General features: G+C 33.9%; 2 protein-coding genes and 1 long non-coding RNA gene across 3 annotated transcripts in view; 2 read left to right on the top strand and 1 right to left on the bottom strand.

Moving 5' to 3' along the window:
* LOC111714442 (uncharacterized) overlaps window positions 1-2,657 on the top strand; it is a 2,924-nt gene extending 267 nt beyond the window's left edge. The window contains exons 2-4 of the mRNA XM_023489547.1: window positions 1,093-1,430; window positions 1,542-1,597; window positions 2,653-2,657. Coding sequence (XP_023345315.1) covers window positions 1,093-1,430; window positions 1,542-1,597; window positions 2,653-2,657 — 399 coding nt within the window. The remainder of the gene's footprint in view (window positions 1-1,092; window positions 1,431-1,541; window positions 1,598-2,652) is intronic.
* Window positions 2,635-20,584, top strand: part of LOC111714446 (fanconi-associated nuclease 1-like) — a 19,467-nt gene continuing 1,517 nt past the window's right edge. Inside the window, exons 1-19 of the mRNA XM_023489549.1 lie at window positions 2,635-2,761; window positions 2,883-2,974; window positions 3,298-3,540; window positions 3,709-3,781; window positions 4,803-4,844; window positions 5,874-5,942; window positions 6,764-6,874; window positions 7,506-7,579; window positions 8,520-8,651; window positions 13,883-14,015; window positions 14,366-14,478; window positions 15,252-15,344; window positions 15,976-16,066; window positions 16,419-16,559; window positions 16,628-16,768; window positions 17,455-17,547; window positions 18,150-18,192; window positions 18,783-18,833; window positions 20,040-20,108. Coding sequence (XP_023345317.1) covers window positions 2,747-2,761; window positions 2,883-2,974; window positions 3,298-3,540; window positions 3,709-3,781; window positions 4,803-4,844; window positions 5,874-5,942; window positions 6,764-6,874; window positions 7,506-7,579; window positions 8,520-8,651; window positions 13,883-14,015; window positions 14,366-14,478; window positions 15,252-15,344; window positions 15,976-16,066; window positions 16,419-16,559; window positions 16,628-16,768; window positions 17,455-17,547; window positions 18,150-18,192; window positions 18,783-18,833; window positions 20,040-20,108 — 1,819 coding nt within the window. The 5' untranslated portion in view covers window positions 2,635-2,746. The remainder of the gene's footprint in view (window positions 2,762-2,882; window positions 2,975-3,297; window positions 3,541-3,708; window positions 3,782-4,802; window positions 4,845-5,873; window positions 5,943-6,763; window positions 6,875-7,505; window positions 7,580-8,519; window positions 8,652-13,882; window positions 14,016-14,365; window positions 14,479-15,251; window positions 15,345-15,975; window positions 16,067-16,418; window positions 16,560-16,627; window positions 16,769-17,454; window positions 17,548-18,149; window positions 18,193-18,782; window positions 18,834-20,039; window positions 20,109-20,584) is intronic.
* LOC111714443 (uncharacterized) lies at window positions 12,021-13,087 on the bottom strand. The gene is made up of 3 exons (XR_002767979.1): window positions 12,382-13,087; window positions 12,165-12,298; window positions 12,021-12,111 (listed from the first exon to the last, which is right to left on the bottom strand). It is a non-coding gene; the product is annotated as an uncharacterized LOC111714443 (long non-coding RNA).

Raw genomic sequence — 20,584 nt, forward strand, 5'->3', positions numbered from 1 at the left:
GTTAAGATACTTTCTGGGCCGAGCGCTGCGGCTAGGATGGGCTAGGGGGCCGAGCGCTGCGGCCACGGGTTAGGTTAAGTTAAGAAACTTTCTGTCACACCCATGTACAAAATTGATAGGAGAGGGGGGTCCAAAAATAGTATACTAGGAAATTACCGGATCTCATATTTTCCATATGTAACACATTGATATATTTGGTCATGGCTGCGCCGCTCGGCCCAGAAATTGTTAAAACTTTACCTTACCCTTAAATAATACATAATAACTTAAAATTATATCCATGTCTTACATATATGAGACCCATGTTTAAACTTCGTTTTGTTGGACAGACCCACACAGGGGCGGAAACAGGGGGGGGGGCGGGGGACATTCGCTCCCCCCTGACAGATTCAGGGAGGGGCGTAGCCCCCTTCTGAATTTGGAATTTTTTGTTCCTATTTTCAGAATAGCTTCTCAATAGCGTGTTTATGGGAAAGAAACCCTAGTGCAAAACAGGAAAAATATCTCTGTTAATAAAATGTAATGTGTGAAAAGTTAAAGATCTAGTTTTTCAGTCTTTAGTCATTAATTTTGACTCTTTTTGAGTTTTAAAATCAAAAAAAAAAATTTCGCCTGTCTCGATTTTTTGTTCCTAATTATGAATTTTTTTGTTCCTAAAAAATCTTGCCCCCCCCCCCCTCGCTTAAATCCTGGACCCACACTTTTTGTTGACAATAATTTTTAATTTTTGGATATTTTCTAGTACGTGTTTAACTGGTATTTGTAAAATATAAAGAACATTTGAAGTTATAAAGAAGGAATTCAATATAATTGGTTAAAATGCAAACAGGGTGTCCTAATAAACATGAGAGTGTAAAGAAGACCTATTCTTGTGAAATAGTTTAATTCAAAGCAGCTAATGCTTATGTGTTCAAGGGGCGTATTCAGGAATTTTTCCATGGGGCTTAGGTTAACCTTTTTTGACAATCCCGGGAATGGGGGGGGGGGGGCTCTTATCCTAAATCACCTTAATTGCCGTGGATTAGCAATTGATAAATCGAAATCGTCATTATTAAATTAATTAATTCCTATGTACAATTTACTTTCTTTTAGAAAGTTGCTTGTCCTGTTTGCAGTACTCAGGTTCCGTACACAAACATAAACAAACATTTGGACACGGAGTGTACTACCGAGATTAGTACAGACGATGTCAAGATTATTCAAGAAATCAAACTGTCTCCTGATATATTAGAAAATAATGCCGGAAAGGACAGAGAAAACATTATGTATGAAAAGAATAAAAATATGGATGAAAAGAATAAAAATATGGACGAGAAGAATAAAAATATGGACGAGAAGAATAAAAAAATTATCGGAAAGAATAAAAAGCGAAAAGCAGTATCGCAAGCACAGCAAATTAAACGACCCAGACAAGATAGCGAAGAATTTAGGTTTTAACAATGATTGAAAATTTAATTTGCCTTTTTGTATTTGATAATTTTAGAAAATGCGTTTTTTTTTAAAACTATTAATTTGCGTATCATTAGTTAAATTCTGTGCAGTGATGATGATGCATTTATTAGTGCTGTAGACAATGCCAAAGATGTAGTTCAAGAAGGTTTGTATCTTTTCTTCTCCATATAAGTTATCGAAATTATGGGTTTATTGTTGAATTTCAACTTTTGGGGAGAAGTTTTATAGTGCACTAGCTTGGTAACCAAGTTTTATAGTGCACTAGCTTGGTAACCAAGCTTTATAGTGCACTAGCTTGGTAACCAAGCTTTACCTGGAAATTTTTTTTCTATATAAGTTAACCCATTCAATTTAGAATATTTAAAGCAAGGTTAGAACATTCCCGTCTTAGTTTAGGTCTGCTTAGTCAATCAAAATTTGAGGCAAATCGGTCCAGGGGTTCGTGAGTAATGATCAGATTTCCAAATAGACAGACTATTTTATTGATATAGAATATAGATGCAGAATATAGACGCAGAATATAGATGCAGAAAGCAACATGTTGTCCCAGTTTATTTTCCTTGTTACGTTTTATTGGAGCTCCCCCGCATGAATATTTTATTTTCCCTGTAACGTTTTATTGGAGCTCCCCCGCATGAATATTTTATTTTCCCTGTTACGTTTTATTGGAGCTCCCCCGCATGAATATTTTATTTTCCCTGTTACGTTNTTTCTAACCGCAGCATTTAAAAAATTGTTTTGATTTTGCCTTTGTAGTAATTTTAAAATCTTTAAATAAAAATAAAAATAAAACCCGAATTATAAAATATGCACATGTGCTATGTGTATCTATATAAATATAAAGTTGTCTGACTTTTTGTTTTTTTGTTTGTCCGATCATAGCTCAGGAACCCCTGGACCGGTTTGCCTCAAATTTTGATGGGGAACTCGGTAGTCCCACCGAAATGTTCTTAGCTTGATTTTGAGATTCTAAGTTCAGTTGGTCGACTTTTATGACATTTCGCGCATTTCAAACATACTGATTGCGTATTTTTAAAACCAAACATGCTCAATTTGAAAAACATATTTGAGTACATTTTATGTTACACATTACACAATACAATAATCCATCAAATATACTCCGATGGTTGAATTTTTCATTATTTCGCTCACGATAAAATGAAAATCTTTTTATATTGAAAAATAATTTCTGTGATATAGGTTAAATATTGAACAATCAAGCACCAAACGATCTTCACAATCTCCTTCACATTCTTCACAAACTTTCCAATCTACACAATCATCACAATCCTCTATGACTTTTTCTCAGGCAAGAAATAGTGCACAATGTTTTATTTTGATATTTTAGTTAGTGTTTATTTTTCTAAAAACAAAATTTTTTTTCTCGAATTTTTAACATCTGACATTTAAAAATTCAATTTTGATTTCAGGAGACTATTACCCTTTCCCCTAGTATATCCTACAATCCTGCACGGTACGGAGGTATCGATAATATCAGTCCGGACAGATCCCAGCTAGTCAGGTGGGTCAACTTATAATAGATTTAATAATTTTATAATAACATCAGTTAATTAATTACTTCCCACCCGGTCCTCGTGGAAATAACATGCGTTTGATCCCGATATTTAATATGGACAATTTTACATTTGATACCGCAATTTTAGATAGTGGAAAAGAATTAAATTAATCCGTCGCGTAGGTTTGCATTAAATGGAGATCTATGTTTGATCCGGAGATTCACAAAACAAAAGTTCTAACTTTGCACATTATAATCTTTAATCTACATTTACCCACCTCCACCCTCCCCTACACCTACACAACGAAAGCTATTCAAAGGTTATTCAGGTCTGGTTCTAAAAGTGCTGGAGACAAATACTCGCCCAAAAAATCCTCCAACTCAAGTCCTCAAAATGCGCGAAAGAACCTGTTCGGTGGTCGGCCTGAAATCCCCCAACATGATCCGTTCACCCCGACCAAAAGAAGGGACCCTGACTACACGCCGTACTACGTGACAAACTTTGAATATATTCTGGCGTGTGTCCTGGACTGCACAGATGACAGGGAACTCTTTAACCAGGAGGAACTGAGGTATTCACACTTTCGAAAATGGTTAGCCGGGGAAAATGGGGGAAAAGTATGATAATAAAGGGGGAAACTTCCCAATCATTTACAGTCTCCAATCTTCAAAATAATTATTTTAAATGCAAACCCTGTAGTTCTTTCTTAAATTTACCTTGAAACAATTGATTCCCGAAGGTTGTTTAACCGTAAGCATGCTTGGATTTCGGAAACAAATATTAAATATGACGAATGTCCGGAAATAGAAAAGGTAACTTGAAAAAAACAAAATCTTGAGAAATTATATTATTTTTACATGTTGTTTGATAATCACCGAGCCTTAGTCGATTTAAATAGAAAATCATATTATTTTTGGACAAAAACCTGTTCATTAAAAATCTTGTGTGTTTTTCATGTTTCAGTTCAATTTAGTTCGTTCATTATTGTTAACCTTCTTATGAATTAGAAAGGACTGAAGAGTATAGATGTAATTACAAGTAAACTTTTTTCTAAACAGTCACATGCCCGATCACAACGGTACCCTGAACAAAAATTTTTTTTTTTGATTTTGGCTTCCTGGATCCGGATCCGCAAAAATATGCGGATGCACGGATCCGGATCCAAGGGGTAAAATATTAACCAAAAACTGCAAAAAAAAACTTTTTTACTCCTAAAACCAAATCTGAACTTCTGAAAAAAAGAGAGATTATGAAAATATCCTCATTTCTGAATGGTTCAATCAAGTTTTAGGATAAAAATAAGCGAAAAAAATAAAACAAAAAATTTGAAAATTATTATTTGTCAAAAAAGTTCAGTAAATCTTAATGATATGACCTGAATCCGGATCCATTTTTTCCAGGCCGGATCCGGATCCGCATCAAATTTAAATGGATCCTAAGCACTGCAGTTTTCATGATCAAAAGTAATAATCTTCTGATACTGTTTTTCTACTATGATAAAAACAAACCTACTTCTAATTAAATATAGGTTAAAAGAGTACTGTTGTAAATATGGCATTTAACTTTTTAAATTAGGTATAGTCCCTTTAAGAATGGAAAATGTCGATATGTTTTCTTCTTATCTGGAGATTAAGGTTTAAAGAGCACCTTTTAAAGGTCATGTACCTCTTAAATGGACGGTCACTTTGAAATGTACGTCCCTTAGAAAAACGTTGATATGTTATTTGATATCATATTGCTAACACATTTTCCTATTAGCGAGGCTTGAGCTTAAATAATAAAATATAAATTGTTTTTATTTTTTATTAGTTTTATTTATAAAGTTTTGTTCAGAGTGCGTGTATATTAGTGTCTGCAGGCCTGCTGTTGGACAAGGTTTGTTTGATAATTATTCAGGGGTGTATACTGTATACTGTATACTGTATACTGTATACTGTATACTGTATACTGTATACTGTATACTGTATACTGTATACTGTATACTGTATACTGTGTACTGTGTACTGTGTACTGTGTACTGTATACTGTATACTGTATACTGTTTATTTTTGTAAAAAAAAAACCAGTTTGTCTTCAGATGTTTGGTTTTTGTGCGCAGAGTGGAAATATATTTTTGGGGGATTTTTTACGCTGAACTTGGGAGAGTGAAAAACAGTTTGGGAAAATAAATGATTTTTTTTCCAAAAATTATCAAAAAGGATGGAAAACAAAATTGTTTTTTTTTCACTTTTCTATCAGAAAATTAACCATGTAATTATTTAGATTTAAATTATTATTCAATCCACTTAAACAGACAAATTCTAGTGTCGTGTTACACTAGTAGTACAGCTTTGACAGAATTGCAAGGGATTACAATGGATTGCAAGGGATTACATGGGATTACAAGAGATTGCAAGGGATTACAAGGGATAACAAGAGATTGCAAGGGATTACAATGGATTACAAGGGATTGCAAGGGATTACATGGGATTACAAGAGATTGCAAGGGATTACAAGGGATTACATGGGATTACATGGGATTGCAAGGGATTACAAGGGATTACAAGAGATTACAATGGATTACAAGGGATTGCAAGGGATTACATGGGATTACAAGAGATTGCAAGGGATTACAAGGGATTACAAGGGATTACAAGGGATTACAAGAGATTACAAGGGATTACAAGGGATTACAAGGGATTACAAGAGATTGCAAGGGATTACAAGGGGGTATTCATAAACACGCATTTTTCTAATTTTGAGCCAATTTTACCACCCAAAGATGTCTTTGAGGGTAGACATCGTAGAAACTGTCTCTCAAAGTAATAAAAATAGTTTTTATTTCATTTTTCACATAAATCACGTGTTTCAAGTAAAAATAGTGTTTTTATAAGTAGATGACTTCATTGGGATTTGTTTATATAGATGCAGCTTGATGACCTATCTGACAGTTTGAATATTCTGCACACGCCCGAAATTAAAACAATAGCCAAGGAACAGAATAATTATCAATTAAAGGGATTTTTAGAGTACAATGGTTTTATTTAAACCTCTTTAAACCAAGGATGTAATCCAAGGAAAGGTATTTCAGAAGTGTACGCATCTTTTGTGCTGCAGTGTACTGTCACTGGGCGGTGATGTAACACAAGACGGATGTTACAGCCTCAAATAGGATCCATCGTTCACATAAAAAATCAATGAAGTATTCTGGTCATAGGAAACTATTATGTGAATTATCAAAATTATCAAAATTTAATGCTTTTAACCTCCTGGGATACTAAACGAACACTGATGCATCTATTCTTGTTTACAAATTCCGCCCGAAGAGAACTGGTTTCAATATGTACGCAGAGTATACATTTAACAATTAACTTTCCTTGCATTACATCCTTGCTATAAACTAACAATGAGGAAGAAATCGCATTTTTTTCAAAAATGATCTTTTTAATAATTTTTTTTTCTTCAAAATTCTCAATTTTGTTTAATTTAACGTGCAACACAGGGCACTTCAGCTAGTTTTCAATTCTTATGAGAAGCCATATGAAGGAAGCTGGACAGAATATCATACTTTCCGGAAGTGTCCCTTCCGGTAATTATTCTTATTCCGGAAGTTTTCCTTCCGGAAATTATTCTTATTCCGGAGATAATTATTCCGAAACTTTGCCCAAAATCAACTTTCCCGCACAGTCATATAATTGCAAAGTTTGTAATTAATATTTTGTTCTCGTAGGAAAGGTGAAAAATAAGTTGCTTTTTATAAATAAAATGTCGGCAGTATTGATTTGTTATTTAGTTAAATTATTCTGTTGATGAAGGAGTTTAATGTATCCCCCAAAATATCTAACAAGCATGAAATAATTGATGAACTAAAGAAAATGTGCTCCAAGAAAACAATGTTCCAGACTTCTAGCTCACTGTTGAATAAGGTAAATTTTACTTTTAGCAGTGATGTATATTTTTTTTTACTTCACCCCCCNTCCCGTGTTTTTAACGAGTTCTACAATCAAAATGCATATCCCGTGTTTCTAACGAGTTCAACAATGAAAATGCATATCCCATGTTTCTAAGGAGTTCAACAATCAAAATGCATATCCCGTGTTTCTAATGAGTTCAACAATCAAAATGCATATCCCCTGTTTCTAACGAGTTCAACAATCAAACTGCATATCCCGTGTTTCTGACGAGTTCAACAATCAAAATGCATATCCCGTGTTTCTAATGAGTTCAACAATCAAAATGCATATCCCGCGTTTTTAACGAGTTCAACAATCAAAATGCATTTCCCGCGTTTTTAACGAGTTCTACAATCAAAATGAATATCCCGTGTTTCTAACGAGTTCAACAATGAAAATGAATATCCCGTGTTTCTAACGAGTTCAACAATGAAATGCATATCAGTCAAGGGGTTCATGAGTTATGATCCAGACATACAAACAAATAGAGATTGCTACTTGAGTATAGATGATTGAAAATTATATTTTTCTGCACACTAGCTTCTCTTTAATAACTAGTAGGATCAACCTAAAACTCTGATTTTATTTGATTTATTACTCCTAGGTATTAAGAAGAGCTAAATCACTTGGTGGAAATTGTTACAAGCTTCAAACCCATCCCAGATCTGTCCTTAACAGGTAATACAGGGCCGGGTTTATATTTTCTATAAAAATCAACCCCCCCCCCCCCCCCCAAGTTAGGTATGATTGGGGGTAAATCGATGATGTTTAGGGAGAATGTAAATGAATGTATGGGTAAAGAAGATGAAAAACGGAATTGACCAGCCCCCTAACTTTATTATAAAGTTTATAGGATCCTGTGTTTTTGGGAGTATCCCAATTGTGGAATGAGAGGGAATGATAACCCCCCAACTCTAGATACTAGTATCCCAATTGTGAAATGAGAGAGAATGATAACCCCCCAACTCTAGATATTCTAGTATCTCAATGGTGGAATGGGAGGGAGTAATAACCCCCCAACTATAGATACTAGTATCCCAATTGTGAAATGAGAGGGAATGATAACCCCCCCAACTATAGATACTAGTATCCCAATTGTGAAATGAGAGAGAATGATAACCCCCCAACTCTAGATATTCTAGTATCTCAATAGTGGAATGAGAGGGAGAACTACCCCCCCAATTCTAGTTACTAGTATCTCAATTGTGGAATGAGAGGGAGTAATAACCCCCCAACTCTAGATACTAATATCTCAATGGTGGAATGAGAGGGGTATAAACCCCCAAACTCTATTATATTGTGTGTAGGATCCTGTGTTCGTGGGGAGTATCCCAATGGTGGTATAAGAGGGGTAATAACCCCCAACTCTAAGATAATGTGTATAGGATCCTGTGCTTGTGGGTAGTATCTCAATTGTGGAATGATAGAGTATAACCCCACAACTTAAATATAATGTGTAGGATCCTGTGTTTGTGGGGAGTATCCCAATGGTGGAATGAGAGGGGTATAACCCCCAAACTCTAATATAATATGTATAGGATCCTGTGTTTTTGGGAGTATCCCAACTGTGGAATGAGAGGGAGTAATAACCCCCCCAACTCTATTATGTTGTGTGTAGGATCCTGTGTTTGTGGGGAGTATCCCAATGGTGGAATGAGAGAGAAGATGACCGGCCTCCTAACTCTTTAACATCACTGTTCCTGTTCAGTAATCAGGGTAGAGCTACCTTCCCTCTTTACAATATTATCAGGTTATTGTTTTTTTTTGCCATACAATTTTATTTGGATAATTAAAACTTCAATTTCTATAAGTTTTACATTCAAAAGAACTTTAAGCGTGATATCAACATTCAACATTCAACATTCAACATGCAAAGATGTCAATGCCCGATTTACAACTTGTGCATTTCTTGCTTATAAGTTAAGCAATGGAGAAATTATCAGAATTAAACACTTGTTGAGTCAGAAAAACGACGATATTTTATACATTTCTAATCAGGTTTCAAGGGTACCTTTGTAAAGGTCCACAGTCCCTTTAACACTTCTTTTAAACAGTGCTTAGGATCCGGATCCGTTAATTCCGCAAGATTTGGCTTCCTGGATCCGGATCCGCAAAAATATGCGGATCCACGGATCCGGATCCAAGGGGGTAAAATATCAACCAAAAACTGCAAAAAAAATCTTTTTTACTCCTAAAACCAAATCTGAACTTCTGAAAAAAGAGAGATTATAAAATTTTTCTCATTTCTGAATGGATCATCAAGTTTTAGGATAAAAATAATCGAAAAAAATAAAACAAAAAATTTGAAAATTATTTTTTGTTAAAAAAAATCAGTAACTCTTAAAGAAATGACCTGGATCCGGATCCGCATCAAAATTGAATGGATCCTAAGCACTGCTTTTAAAGCTTGAATAATCGTTAATTCTTTAAAATATTTGCCTGTGCTAATATCCATAAAATAATGTTTGACAACAATGATTGTTTTTGATTATGTCCTCTTTGAAAGAGTACACCTCTGCATATAAAATCAAGGAATCTTTAAAGGAATCGGCTTGAATAATAATAATAATAATAATTGTGTTTTTCATTTTTTTAAATTTTTGCACAATTATGAAAAATCTGACAAATTCAATACTTAAAAAGAACTCGTAAGAAGTAAAAATTTCATATTATGATAGTTGTTAAAAAGATTTTTTTTACTGGAAACCATGAATGCAATCCTTTTGGTGTGATTTATTGTTAAAGCTTTCTTTTTTATTTTCATTTTAGTTTCATTCTTACACTTGTGTTCTCTAGTACACTGATACTTGTGTTCTCTAGTACACTGATAATTGTGTTCTCTAGAACACTGATAATTGTGTTCTCTAGAACACTGATACTTGTGTTCTCTAGTACACTGATACTTGTGTTCTCTCTGATACTTGTGTTCTCTAGTACACTGATACTTGTGTTCTCTAGTACACTGATACTTGTGTTCTCTAGTACACTGATAATACACTGTCCGCCTCATTTTTTGCGGTCTTTATTTAATGTGTGATTGTATAAAGTTTCAAATTACATATATATATATATGAGATTCATTTTATTACTTTATTTTATCCTTATGTTGTTTACCCTGCACATAAACCAACTTAACACGTAATTTCAAGTGACGGATTGTAGAGGCGAATGTTCGATTTACAATGGTACTTTTTTAGAAATAATGAGACAGAGATCATCTTCTCAACGAAACTTTATTGCGTTCAATTGTGCAGTTTCTCTTTGAAATTTACTTGCGCATTTCTGCTTTGCAACAACAATTTAGGGGGAAATTGTCAGAATTCAACAATTTTCAAGCAAGAAAAACGACGATATCCGCCGCATTAATGATCAGATAATGGTTTAAAATGTACAGTTGTGAATGGGGGAGAGCTCCTTTTTAAATGTATCATTTACTCTCAGACAAAGGAATTGAGTTTTTGCCACAAACTCAGATTTTCTAATTCCTGTAACTTAGCAACCCGTTTTCCTAGACCTTTGATATTTCAAACTGTTAATTCTGGTAGATCAAATAGTCTAAGTTTGAAATATCAAAGGTTTACACTATAAGGTTGCAAAGATATAGGGAATAGAAAATGTTAGTTTGTTGCAAAAACTCAATTCCTTTCCATTGATTCTAATTTGGCTGAGAGTAAATAACATTCCTTTGTAAAAAGTAACAAATTATTTTTATTATTTATTATTATTTTTTTTAAAGGGGTGGGATTAAATGAAAATTATTGCATACCAAAAAAGCAACATTTTATAAAGGAATGGAAGTTCACTTCAAAATTACAGCGACAGCCTGTTAAAGCTTTGTCCTGCTCAATTGTAGATGTATTTTTAAAAAATTAGAAAAATAATTTTTATTTGGGATTTATGGATATTTATTTATCAAAGTTTCAGAGTTCAACACTTATTAAGGAAGAAAACCGACGATACTTCCTTATATGTTGCTTAGATCATTTGTTGCTTAGATTATTTGTTGTATATCATTTGTTGCTTAGATCATTTGTTGCTTAGATCATTTGTTGCAAAGATCATTTGTTGCATAGATCAATTTGTTGCTTAGATCATTTGTTGCTTAGATCATTTGTTGCTTAGATCATTTGTTGCTTAGATCATTTGTTCTTAGATCATTTGTTGCTTATATCATTTGTTGATTAGATCATTTGTTGCCTAGATCATTTGTTGCATAGATCATTTGTTGCTTAGATCATTTGTTGCTTCGATCATATGTTGCTTAGATCATTTGTTGCATAGATCATTTGTTGCATAGATCAATTTGTTGCTTAGATCATTTGTTGCTTAGATCATTTGTTGCTTAGATCATTTGTTGCTTAGATCATTTGTTGCTTAGATCATTTGTTGCTTAGATCATTTGTTGCTTAGATCATTTGTTGCTTAGATCATTTGTTGCTTAGATCATTTGTTGCTTAGATCATTTGTTGCTTAGATCATTTGTTGCTTAGATCAATTTGTTGCTTAGATCATTTGTTGCTTAGATCATTTGTTACTTAGATCATTTGTTCTTAGATCATTTGTTGCTTAGATCATTTGTTGCTTAGATCATTAGTTGCCTAGATCATTTGTTGCATAGATCATTTGTTGCTTAGATCATTTGTTGCTTCGATTACTTGTTGCTTAGATCATTTGTTGCCTAGATCATTTGTTGCATAGATCAATTTTTTGCTTAGATCATTTGTTGCTTAGCTCATTTGTTGCCTAGATCATTTGTTCTTAGATCATTTGTTGCTTAGATCAATTTGTTGCTTAGATCATTATTGCATAGATTATTTGTTGCTTAGATTATTTGTGCATTTCTCACCTAATTTTCAATTAGGTCTTCACGCCAAATGCCGGATGCAGGCTCAGTCATCATACCCATTTCTCACGCGCTTGTTTCTGTAAATATCCACAGTTCATTTATACTCCAGGAACGAGGGAAGCACGTCTTGTGGTGGAAACTGAAAAAATAAATCACAATATTAATCAGCTCCATATAATTTAACAATTTTAAAGCAATACCATCAACTAATCATTATTTTACAATCAATCAATCACATGAATATGTTAAAAAGAGTGCTTACATTTGGTGCATCGACTGAGTGCGTGGAGCACCGTCCACGAAGGTATCTTTCTTGACGAGACTGTTTATTTAATCAGATCCCCTTATCTCCAAAGGTTTACTCCTTAAACAATTTGTATTAGATTTAAATTCACTTTAAATCATTGTTTAACACACCTGTTATCGTTCTGGTCAGAGCTCACTAGACCAGGAGGGTATCTGTTTCCTGGTTTGAGAATATCTGGCTCTCACCCCAGGTTCAGCATACTCCTCTTCAGCTCCAACTCACTATCAACACTCTCCTTCAAGTCCTGAACACGTTAGAGTAGATAATGGTCAAGCTTGCGAGTACTATGTACAGCAACGGTACAGCAGTACGTGAGATATAACACACCTGTAAATAACTCATGGCTGCAATAACAGGACAGCTTCATGTTTACAGGTCCAGAGAGTACAGCGTCTCCTTCTTATCCAGGTCAAACCGGGATTATATAGTACAAGCACAATCTTCTTCCGTCGAGGTACAGGTACAGCAGTAGCTCCAGAACTACTGTTTATAGTATAGCTTTCTTGTACAAGTGTCAGAACAACACCTGTCTTCCTTCTCTTACACCAGTCAGCTGGGGTCAGGATACAACGATATTGTCCTCAGCTCCTGAACAGGGGTATATATTGTCGATGCACCGGGGAGGGATGAGATCAGGGTACAACAACGTGTACACTGTTCCCATGTACAAGTAATACAGTACGTTAAGGAGTGTACAGTATTATAATATTTCTCAAACCTTTTGTTTATATCGTAGAGAACTTATTCGGATTTGCATTCAAACATGACCATATTGTTTGGTCTGAAAAAGGCCTCTAGTTAAATATTTTTTAATGAATGTTTTTGAGTAAATATGTTTACACAATACACACATACATTGTTACATTTTAAGATTGATGGTATTGCACGTGCTTCCTTTCATATATATAAATTTAAAATCTGTTTTCTTTAATTTTTTAGATAAAACTTTCAGTTATATAATAAAATTAGGCTAAATATGCTTTCAATCAACAAGGTAAAATATTCGTTAAACATGGCTAAATATAGAGTTAAATAGAAAGTACTTTATAACTTCTGCAGCTTGAAGATAAGGATTGATGATTAGATGTGGATCCAGCTCCTGTTGTAGTTCAAGGTTTGTGTGAGCACTAGGTTCGTCACTCCTCGTTATTTCCTAAATAGGGCTTTAGTTATAGGTTTTACATTATTTGTTGCTTAGATCATTTGTTGCTTCGATTACTTGTTGCCTAGATCATTTGTTCCCTAGATCATTTGTTGCATAGATCAATTTGTTGCTTAGATCATTTGTTGCTTAGATTATTTGTTGCTTAGATTATTTGTTGCATAGATCATTTGTTGCATAGACAGTTTGTTGCATAGATCATTTGTTGCCTAGATCATTTGTTGCCTAGATCATTTGTTGCTTAGATCATTTGTTGCTTAGATCATTTGTTGCCTAGATCATTTGTTGCTTAGATCATTTGTTGCTTAGATCATTTGTTGCATAGATCATTTGTTGCTTAGATCATTTGTTGCTTAGATTATTTGTTGCTTAGATCATTTGTTGCCTAGATTAAGAATAAAAGAGTTCCGAGGCCGAATTTGAAGAATTTGAGCCGCGGCTTAAAATTAAGACGCGGCTCAAATATGGTTGTTTTCACTTAAAATGGTTTTCAATATTTCAAGATTTAAGCCGGCGCTCAATCTAAGCCTGTTTTGGTCGGATTTGAGACGTGGCTCAAATTCATTTAATTCAGAATCCGTTGTTAATCGGACATGCTACTCGTTAATTTAAAGGGTCACCCCAAAATATTACGTCTTAGTTCCTTTAATTAGCCATTTTTTTCAGAGAACGGCGAGTTTTCCGAGATAGGGAGGATCTAGTGAGGTTCGAGGCTGCTGTGAGGCTAGAGGACAAGGTGGAGACCGCCCTCAACAACAAGGACTGGGAGGCCGGGTATACAGCATACAAGGATATATTGGTAGGTGAGGGGAGGGGAGGGGGGGTTGAAGGCTGCCCTCAACAACAAGGACTGGGAGGCCGGGTATACAGCCTACATGGATATATTGGTAGGTGAAGGAATGGGAGGTGAGGTAATTTATTTCGTGTTAATTAACTTCTTTAATATTTTGAATATTAAACTGTAGAAAAGATTAAACCAATTTATAAGCACCTGAAGAGATCCAGAAGTAGCTATGTTCCGGGCGGATCAAACTCTTCTTACAGGATAAAGGGGACATTTTCCTTGGGCATGTTGCTATCAGATGAGGAGCGCCGATCCCCACTTCATTGATCAGCTGGTTGCCCGTTAATGATAATAATATTTTACAGGCGGAGTATGAGAGGTTGCAACTGGATTCTGAGCTAATGAGAACAGTAGAAGATCTACCAATCTTCCTGAGGAAACTAACTGCTCCAGCAGTTCTAGCATACGGGCTTAGCAGGTCTGGTTTTCATAATCTTATTGGCACGGGTCGGATACATGGCGGTCTGGTTTTTTTTGCAGATCTCTAATCTCATCCTCGTATAATGTAATATAGTAAAATAGCCAAAAAAAAAGTTTTAGTTGTATGGGACTGTCAACGGTTAATTAAATGATATAGAGGGTTCAAACAACAACTTAAACCGATACCTTGAGGATTACTGTATTATAACTGCGATACTTTTTAAAAACAAAATTAAGAAAAAATTTGTTCTCATCAGCTTAGAACATACAAATCTGTACACGTAATTTCAAATGACCCTCAATTTGTAGAGTAGTATGTCCTATTCCCAATGGTATATTTTAAACCTTTATTTTTAGTAACAATGAGAAAGATATCTTAATTTTTCTGTTTTAAAACGTGTTCAGCATTAATTCCCAAGTCACTGTAAGAGGTGGCTGTTAGTGTGCAGTTTTGCGGTGGCGTACGTCATTGGTCTGTACTGAGACAGTTGGCCACACTAGACAAGTGTCGTAATCAATTGGTACAATAAAAGCCATTATGGCTTTTTTTGACTAAGTCTCAGTCCTGACTTCTACAGAATGATGGTTGACCGCTTGTTTGTTTGTTTGTTTGTTGGGTGTCCTTGTGCATCGGACGTACCACTCTCTAAATGAAAGTTCACTTGAAATTCCATCTGCTGTCCTTTTAAGATCAACAAAGATCTCATATTTACAATTTTACATTTTTCATATTTTTTGTATTCAAAGCTAAAAAGTGCTCTTTTTGCTAAGGTGTGTTGAGTTATTGGAGAAAATGAAGAATTATTCTGAAGCAGTAATTTTACTCGAGAAACTTTTGTTAACTGATTTCCTCTATAGATATAGGTAATTAAAAAATCTAACTGATTTCCTCTATAGATATAGGTAATCTGATTTCCTCTATAGATATAGGTAGTTAAAAAATCTAACTGATTTCCTCTATAGATATAGGTAATTAAAAAATCTAACTGATTTCCTCTATAGATATAGGTAATCTAAAAATTGAATAATAAAGAAGAGAGAGAAGCAGTTTACATTTAAAACTAAAAAAAATCACCTTTTTTTTACGCTATCCTCTCAATTAACTTGGGACAGGTTAGTGTTTGCTTAGGTAAGGACCATATCTTGTTTAGACACGAGAATTACCGAGTTTTGCGGATTTTCTGAATATTTCTTCCCATATTTCCACTTCCAAGAGAAAACGATAAAATAGAATGCTGAAATTAAGCAATCTTTAAGTCTGTAAATTGTTGGTATAAAGCAAATAGTTTTGCAAGTATCCTGAGCTTAACCTTTGAAGTAAAATGTTTCTTGTGTATACTACTACTACTTAACACTTGCTGTGTCTCATGTTCATTGTTCATTTAGATTTTGAAGTTTTCTCATACCTTTGGTTTAAAAGTCGCCCTTATATTCCATAGTTTTCTGGTTCTCACTGTATCAGCGTAAAGTGTATATGAACTCATATTCTATTAAGGGGAGTTTGGTATGAACGCTTATGCTTGGATCTTGAAACACATTTGAAGAGACCAATGGATGCCCTTGGCAAGATTGAATTGGCTTTACAGGTATATTTTTTTCAAGGAAACATAGATTTAATTCTGATGTCAATCTTTAATTGCGCATTTTGCTTTATTCTATGTATGTTAGTAATTTTCCCTCTAACATATTAAACTCAAAGAAAGTTTCTCAGAGAATATTAAAGATCTGTCTGTAGATCAATCTAATTAATCCTTCTCTAGGATAAGATGGTTAGGGGTAGAAGACGACTTTCCTTATCCCAGAGAATATTAAAGATCTGTAGATCAACCTAATTAATCCTACTCTAGGATAAGATGGTTAGGAGTGGAAGACGACTATCCTTATCCCAGAGAATATTAAAGATCTGTCTGTAGATCAACCTAATTAATCCTACTCTAGGATAAGATGGTTAGGGGTGGAAGACGACTATCCTTATCTCAGAGAATATTAAAGATCTGTAGATCAAAGAAGAATGCCAACTTAGAAACTAAACTAGAAGAATACCAAGGGAGAGAAGACTGGCAAGATCCAAGCTCACAGGTACAAAGGGGTGTTTGGTGTGGAGGGGGGTTGGTGCATCCGGTTCTTTATGTATATTTATTTCCTAGGACCTACCTGTAGTTGTTATATCCGGGAAAATGGTATCCAAAGATGGTGTATCCGGAACAAAATCTATATTTATGCTGACTACCCCGGATGGCGGAACTACTTACTGTAATGTCGAGGAACTTGTGAGGGAACACTACAAGGAACAATGTTTTTTAAAATCAAAGTTTGTTTTAAAGCAAGCATTATATCAAGGATTATTAAAGCATCAAGGATTATAGTAAGGGTTATAGCTAGGATCATATCAAGGATTATGTCAAGGATCATATCAAGGATTATATCAAAAAAAATATAGCAAGCATTATATCAAGGATTACAATAGCATCAAGGATTATAGTAAGGATTATTGCAAGGATCATATTAAGGATTATATCAAGAAATTAAAGCAAGGATTATGATAGCATTAAGAATTATAGCAAGGATTATATCAAGGATTATAATAGCATTAAGGATTATAGCAAGGATTATGATAGCATAAAGGATTAAAGCATGGATTATAATATTATTAAGGATTATAGCAAGGATTTTAGCAAGGATCACATCAAGGATTATATCAAGTAATTATAGCAAGGATTATATCAAGGATTAAAATAGCATTTAGGATTTAAAGCATAGATTATAATAGTATTATGGATTATAGCAAGGATTACAGTAGTATTAAGGATTATAGCAAGGATTATATCAAGGATTATTATAGCATTACGGATTATAGCAAGGATTATAGAAAGGATCATATCAAGAATTTTAAAAAGGATTAAAAACAAAGATAGATTAGGATCAAGGATTATAAGAAGGGATTCACCAAGGATTAAAGACAATGTTTGATCAGGATCAAGGATTGTATGAAGGATCGCATGCTGAGGGTGCAGTTCTAAACTCAATCCTTGGTTTACTATTCTGGGACGAAATCTACCTAGAGAAGGTAAACAAGAACAAGCTAATTCTAAACAGGGGTCCACATAATTCCATCCAATACGATCCCAAAGTTTTATTGATTGATGAGCGTGGCAGAAATTGACACTGTTGTAAACAAATAGAAGTACGATGTGAATACTGCAGATTACATACCTTTATGTTTTGTTAAAATCTTCCCATTTGTTGGCTGCTATATATATATATATATATTGTTGGCTGCTGCCTAAGTTGTGTTGGAATAGAATAAAATAAAATAAAATTGGACACTAATCACTTCTAAACATTTTCAATTTAGATATCATTAGAGGTCGTTAGAGGTCATGAAAGGTCATTAAAAGGTCAAACACTAGATTCGTTGCTGCTACTGTATTGCCTTGGTTCCTAGCTTTCGTTTGATATGCATAAAGCCATAGTTAAATCATTTTCAATTTGTTGAGGTCATTAGAGGTCATTAGAGGTCCAATTTTATATTATTCTTAGAAATTATAACACAAATTAGGTATGCAGTCAAGATATTGGAAGAATTGACCCCCCCCCCCCCCTCGCCCCTTATCGATAGGACAAAGGATTTTTTTGATGAAATAAATTTGATCATAATACGTACTTTAGGTACCTGATGCTTTCCGTGATCCAACCCAGACCATTCCGCTAGGTAAAGTTAGTCCTAATTACTTTATACTTTTAGTATTAGTCTTTTTAAGTTTTATATTTAAATCTGTATGTATGTCACACTTTTTGCATCCTTAATAGTAAATTATCAATCTTCATGTCACACTTTTGTGCGTCCTCATTAGAGAGTTATCAATCTTCATGTCACACTTTTGTGCGTCCTCATTAGAGAGTTATCAATTTTCATGTTAAACTTTAGTGTGTCCTTAATAGTGAGTTATCGATCTTATACTTCATGTCACACTTTTTGAGTCCTTAACAGTGAATTAGTAATTTTTGTCCTCAAAATCTGTTTTTTTTTATGTGTTCTCAATTTGTGGTCTTACCCTGCGTCCTAATTATCCTCATTACTGATTTCGCATGAGTGGCTCCTCTTATACAACGCAGAAATGTTGACAAATATTCCAAATATATTTGAGACACTTAAATAGTCGAGTCCACTGTCTAGTGGTTCATATAAAGATACAATTTTTGTAAGTATATCACATTGTTGTGCTTCCACTACTTACTTTTTACAATTAGCCAAAGAGGTATGCACAATTGCACATTGCACAATTATGCTTTCTTTTTCAGATTTTCAGTGTGCAAAAATATGTTCTCACTGTTACAAAATAGGCCAAAAATGTAAGTTTCTTTTTGGGGCCTTCTAAGGGACTGTTCACGCATAAAAAGAACACATTCTCAAATGTAAACTTATGTCTTAGAGAGCACAAGCCGTCCAAGTTATCGTTTTATAGGTAAAAGCATATGCATGTTTCAAGAATGATATTGGTTTTTGAAAAAATTTACCTCCGAGGTCATTATCCGCCAATGGTGAATCATCCATTCTTAATATTTTTATGTCATTAACATTTCTGTCGACGGTACTATTGACATTTTTTTACCTTCAAGTGGTCATTTTTGGCCTTTAACTACCTAATACCTTGAACCTATCATAAAAATGGACTAATAATAAATGAAAGCGTGAACCTAAAATGATGATTTTTATGAAGTTTTTTTTAAATTTCAAATTCACAAAAAATGTTTTATTTTTGTACCCTGGTGGGTTAGATAAAAAATTTGATTGAAATAACGAGCTGTGGATTGTACCAACTGATTTCAAAAAGAAAATTTTGAAAAAGAATATTTTTGTAGTCGGGGCAAGGTTCGTACGGAGGTACCCGTAGCCCTCTTTTCGTTTTTTTTTATCTTTTTTTTTAGATTGCTCTACCTTCAAAAGTAATAATTGCTGATCCGAAATTTTAGTGAAAAATGAAACCTAAGACTAACAGCTTATAAAAAATCCATACTTTTTGAACGAATTAAAATGAGACGTGAAAAATCTAAAAATTGAAAAATCCGGGAAATCTATTTTCGACTTAGGCTCAAATAATTGGTTGGAACAAAACAGTGTGAGGAATAGAAAGAGAAATCATGAAATAACTGAAACCTTGATCGTAAAAATTAAACGAAAATTGTTTCCTCAGTTAATACTGCACAGTTTTTTCTGGGACACCCTGTACAGTATTGAGAATTGGACTTACATGGCTTCTTTCTAAAACTTAGGTCTTCTGTCAACATCCATGAAACTACATTCTTCAGTAGACATTTAACAACATTATCAAAGTTATCAGTTACACAAGAGGATGCAGCTGTGCGGACGCGCCAATCATGAAGCACTTATAAGCACGCACCAATGATAAAGCACGATTGATGACGCACAGAAGTGTGGAAACTTACAAACATTCATATTTTCCGCAAATATTGTTTACCATGACTTATTTTTTCCTTTTGATTAATATTATCAAAGCAAAACAAGTTATCTATCCATTAATTAAACTATTATTCCAGATTGGGATACAGACGACTTTTATCCAAACAGAAAAGATGTAATAGACGCCAGACTTAAACAGATTGCTGGTAAGTGGTAATTATAAGATTAAGAAAATCCGGAGTTTTAATGTTTTTACTGTCCGAAAATTGATTTTAGTCAAATTTACCCCAAGTTGAAATCATTTCTTACTGGCATATTATTTTTGCTTTTTAGATTTGGGTTTTATTTTTTTTTTACTATTTACCCTTAATTTCTTTATTACAGTATTAATAATTGAATGTCGCCCATGTTCTTTCTTACAATGAGAAATTCTGAAAATATGTCTTTAACATTCTCAGAGACTAGATATTAAAGATTAAGTTACAAATCCTTAGCAGCGTTTCTAAATAAACTATATAGGCTAATTAAATCTACATTTTAACTTTTAATTGTTTCTCAATCTTTGAATTCGAAAATATTGCGGATTTATAATTTTTTTTCGTGGATTTTTAAAAATTTTACGAAAATCCAACAAAAAAATTGAATACAATCTTTTTTCAATTCTGAGCATCCATCCATAGTG

This window comes from Eurytemora carolleeae, unplaced genomic scaffold (assembly GCF_000591075.1).
Source record: "Eurytemora carolleeae unplaced genomic scaffold, Eaff_2.0 scaffold1571, whole genome shotgun sequence".
Taxonomy (NCBI): Eukaryota; Metazoa; Arthropoda; class Copepoda; order Calanoida; family Temoridae; genus Eurytemora; species Eurytemora carolleeae.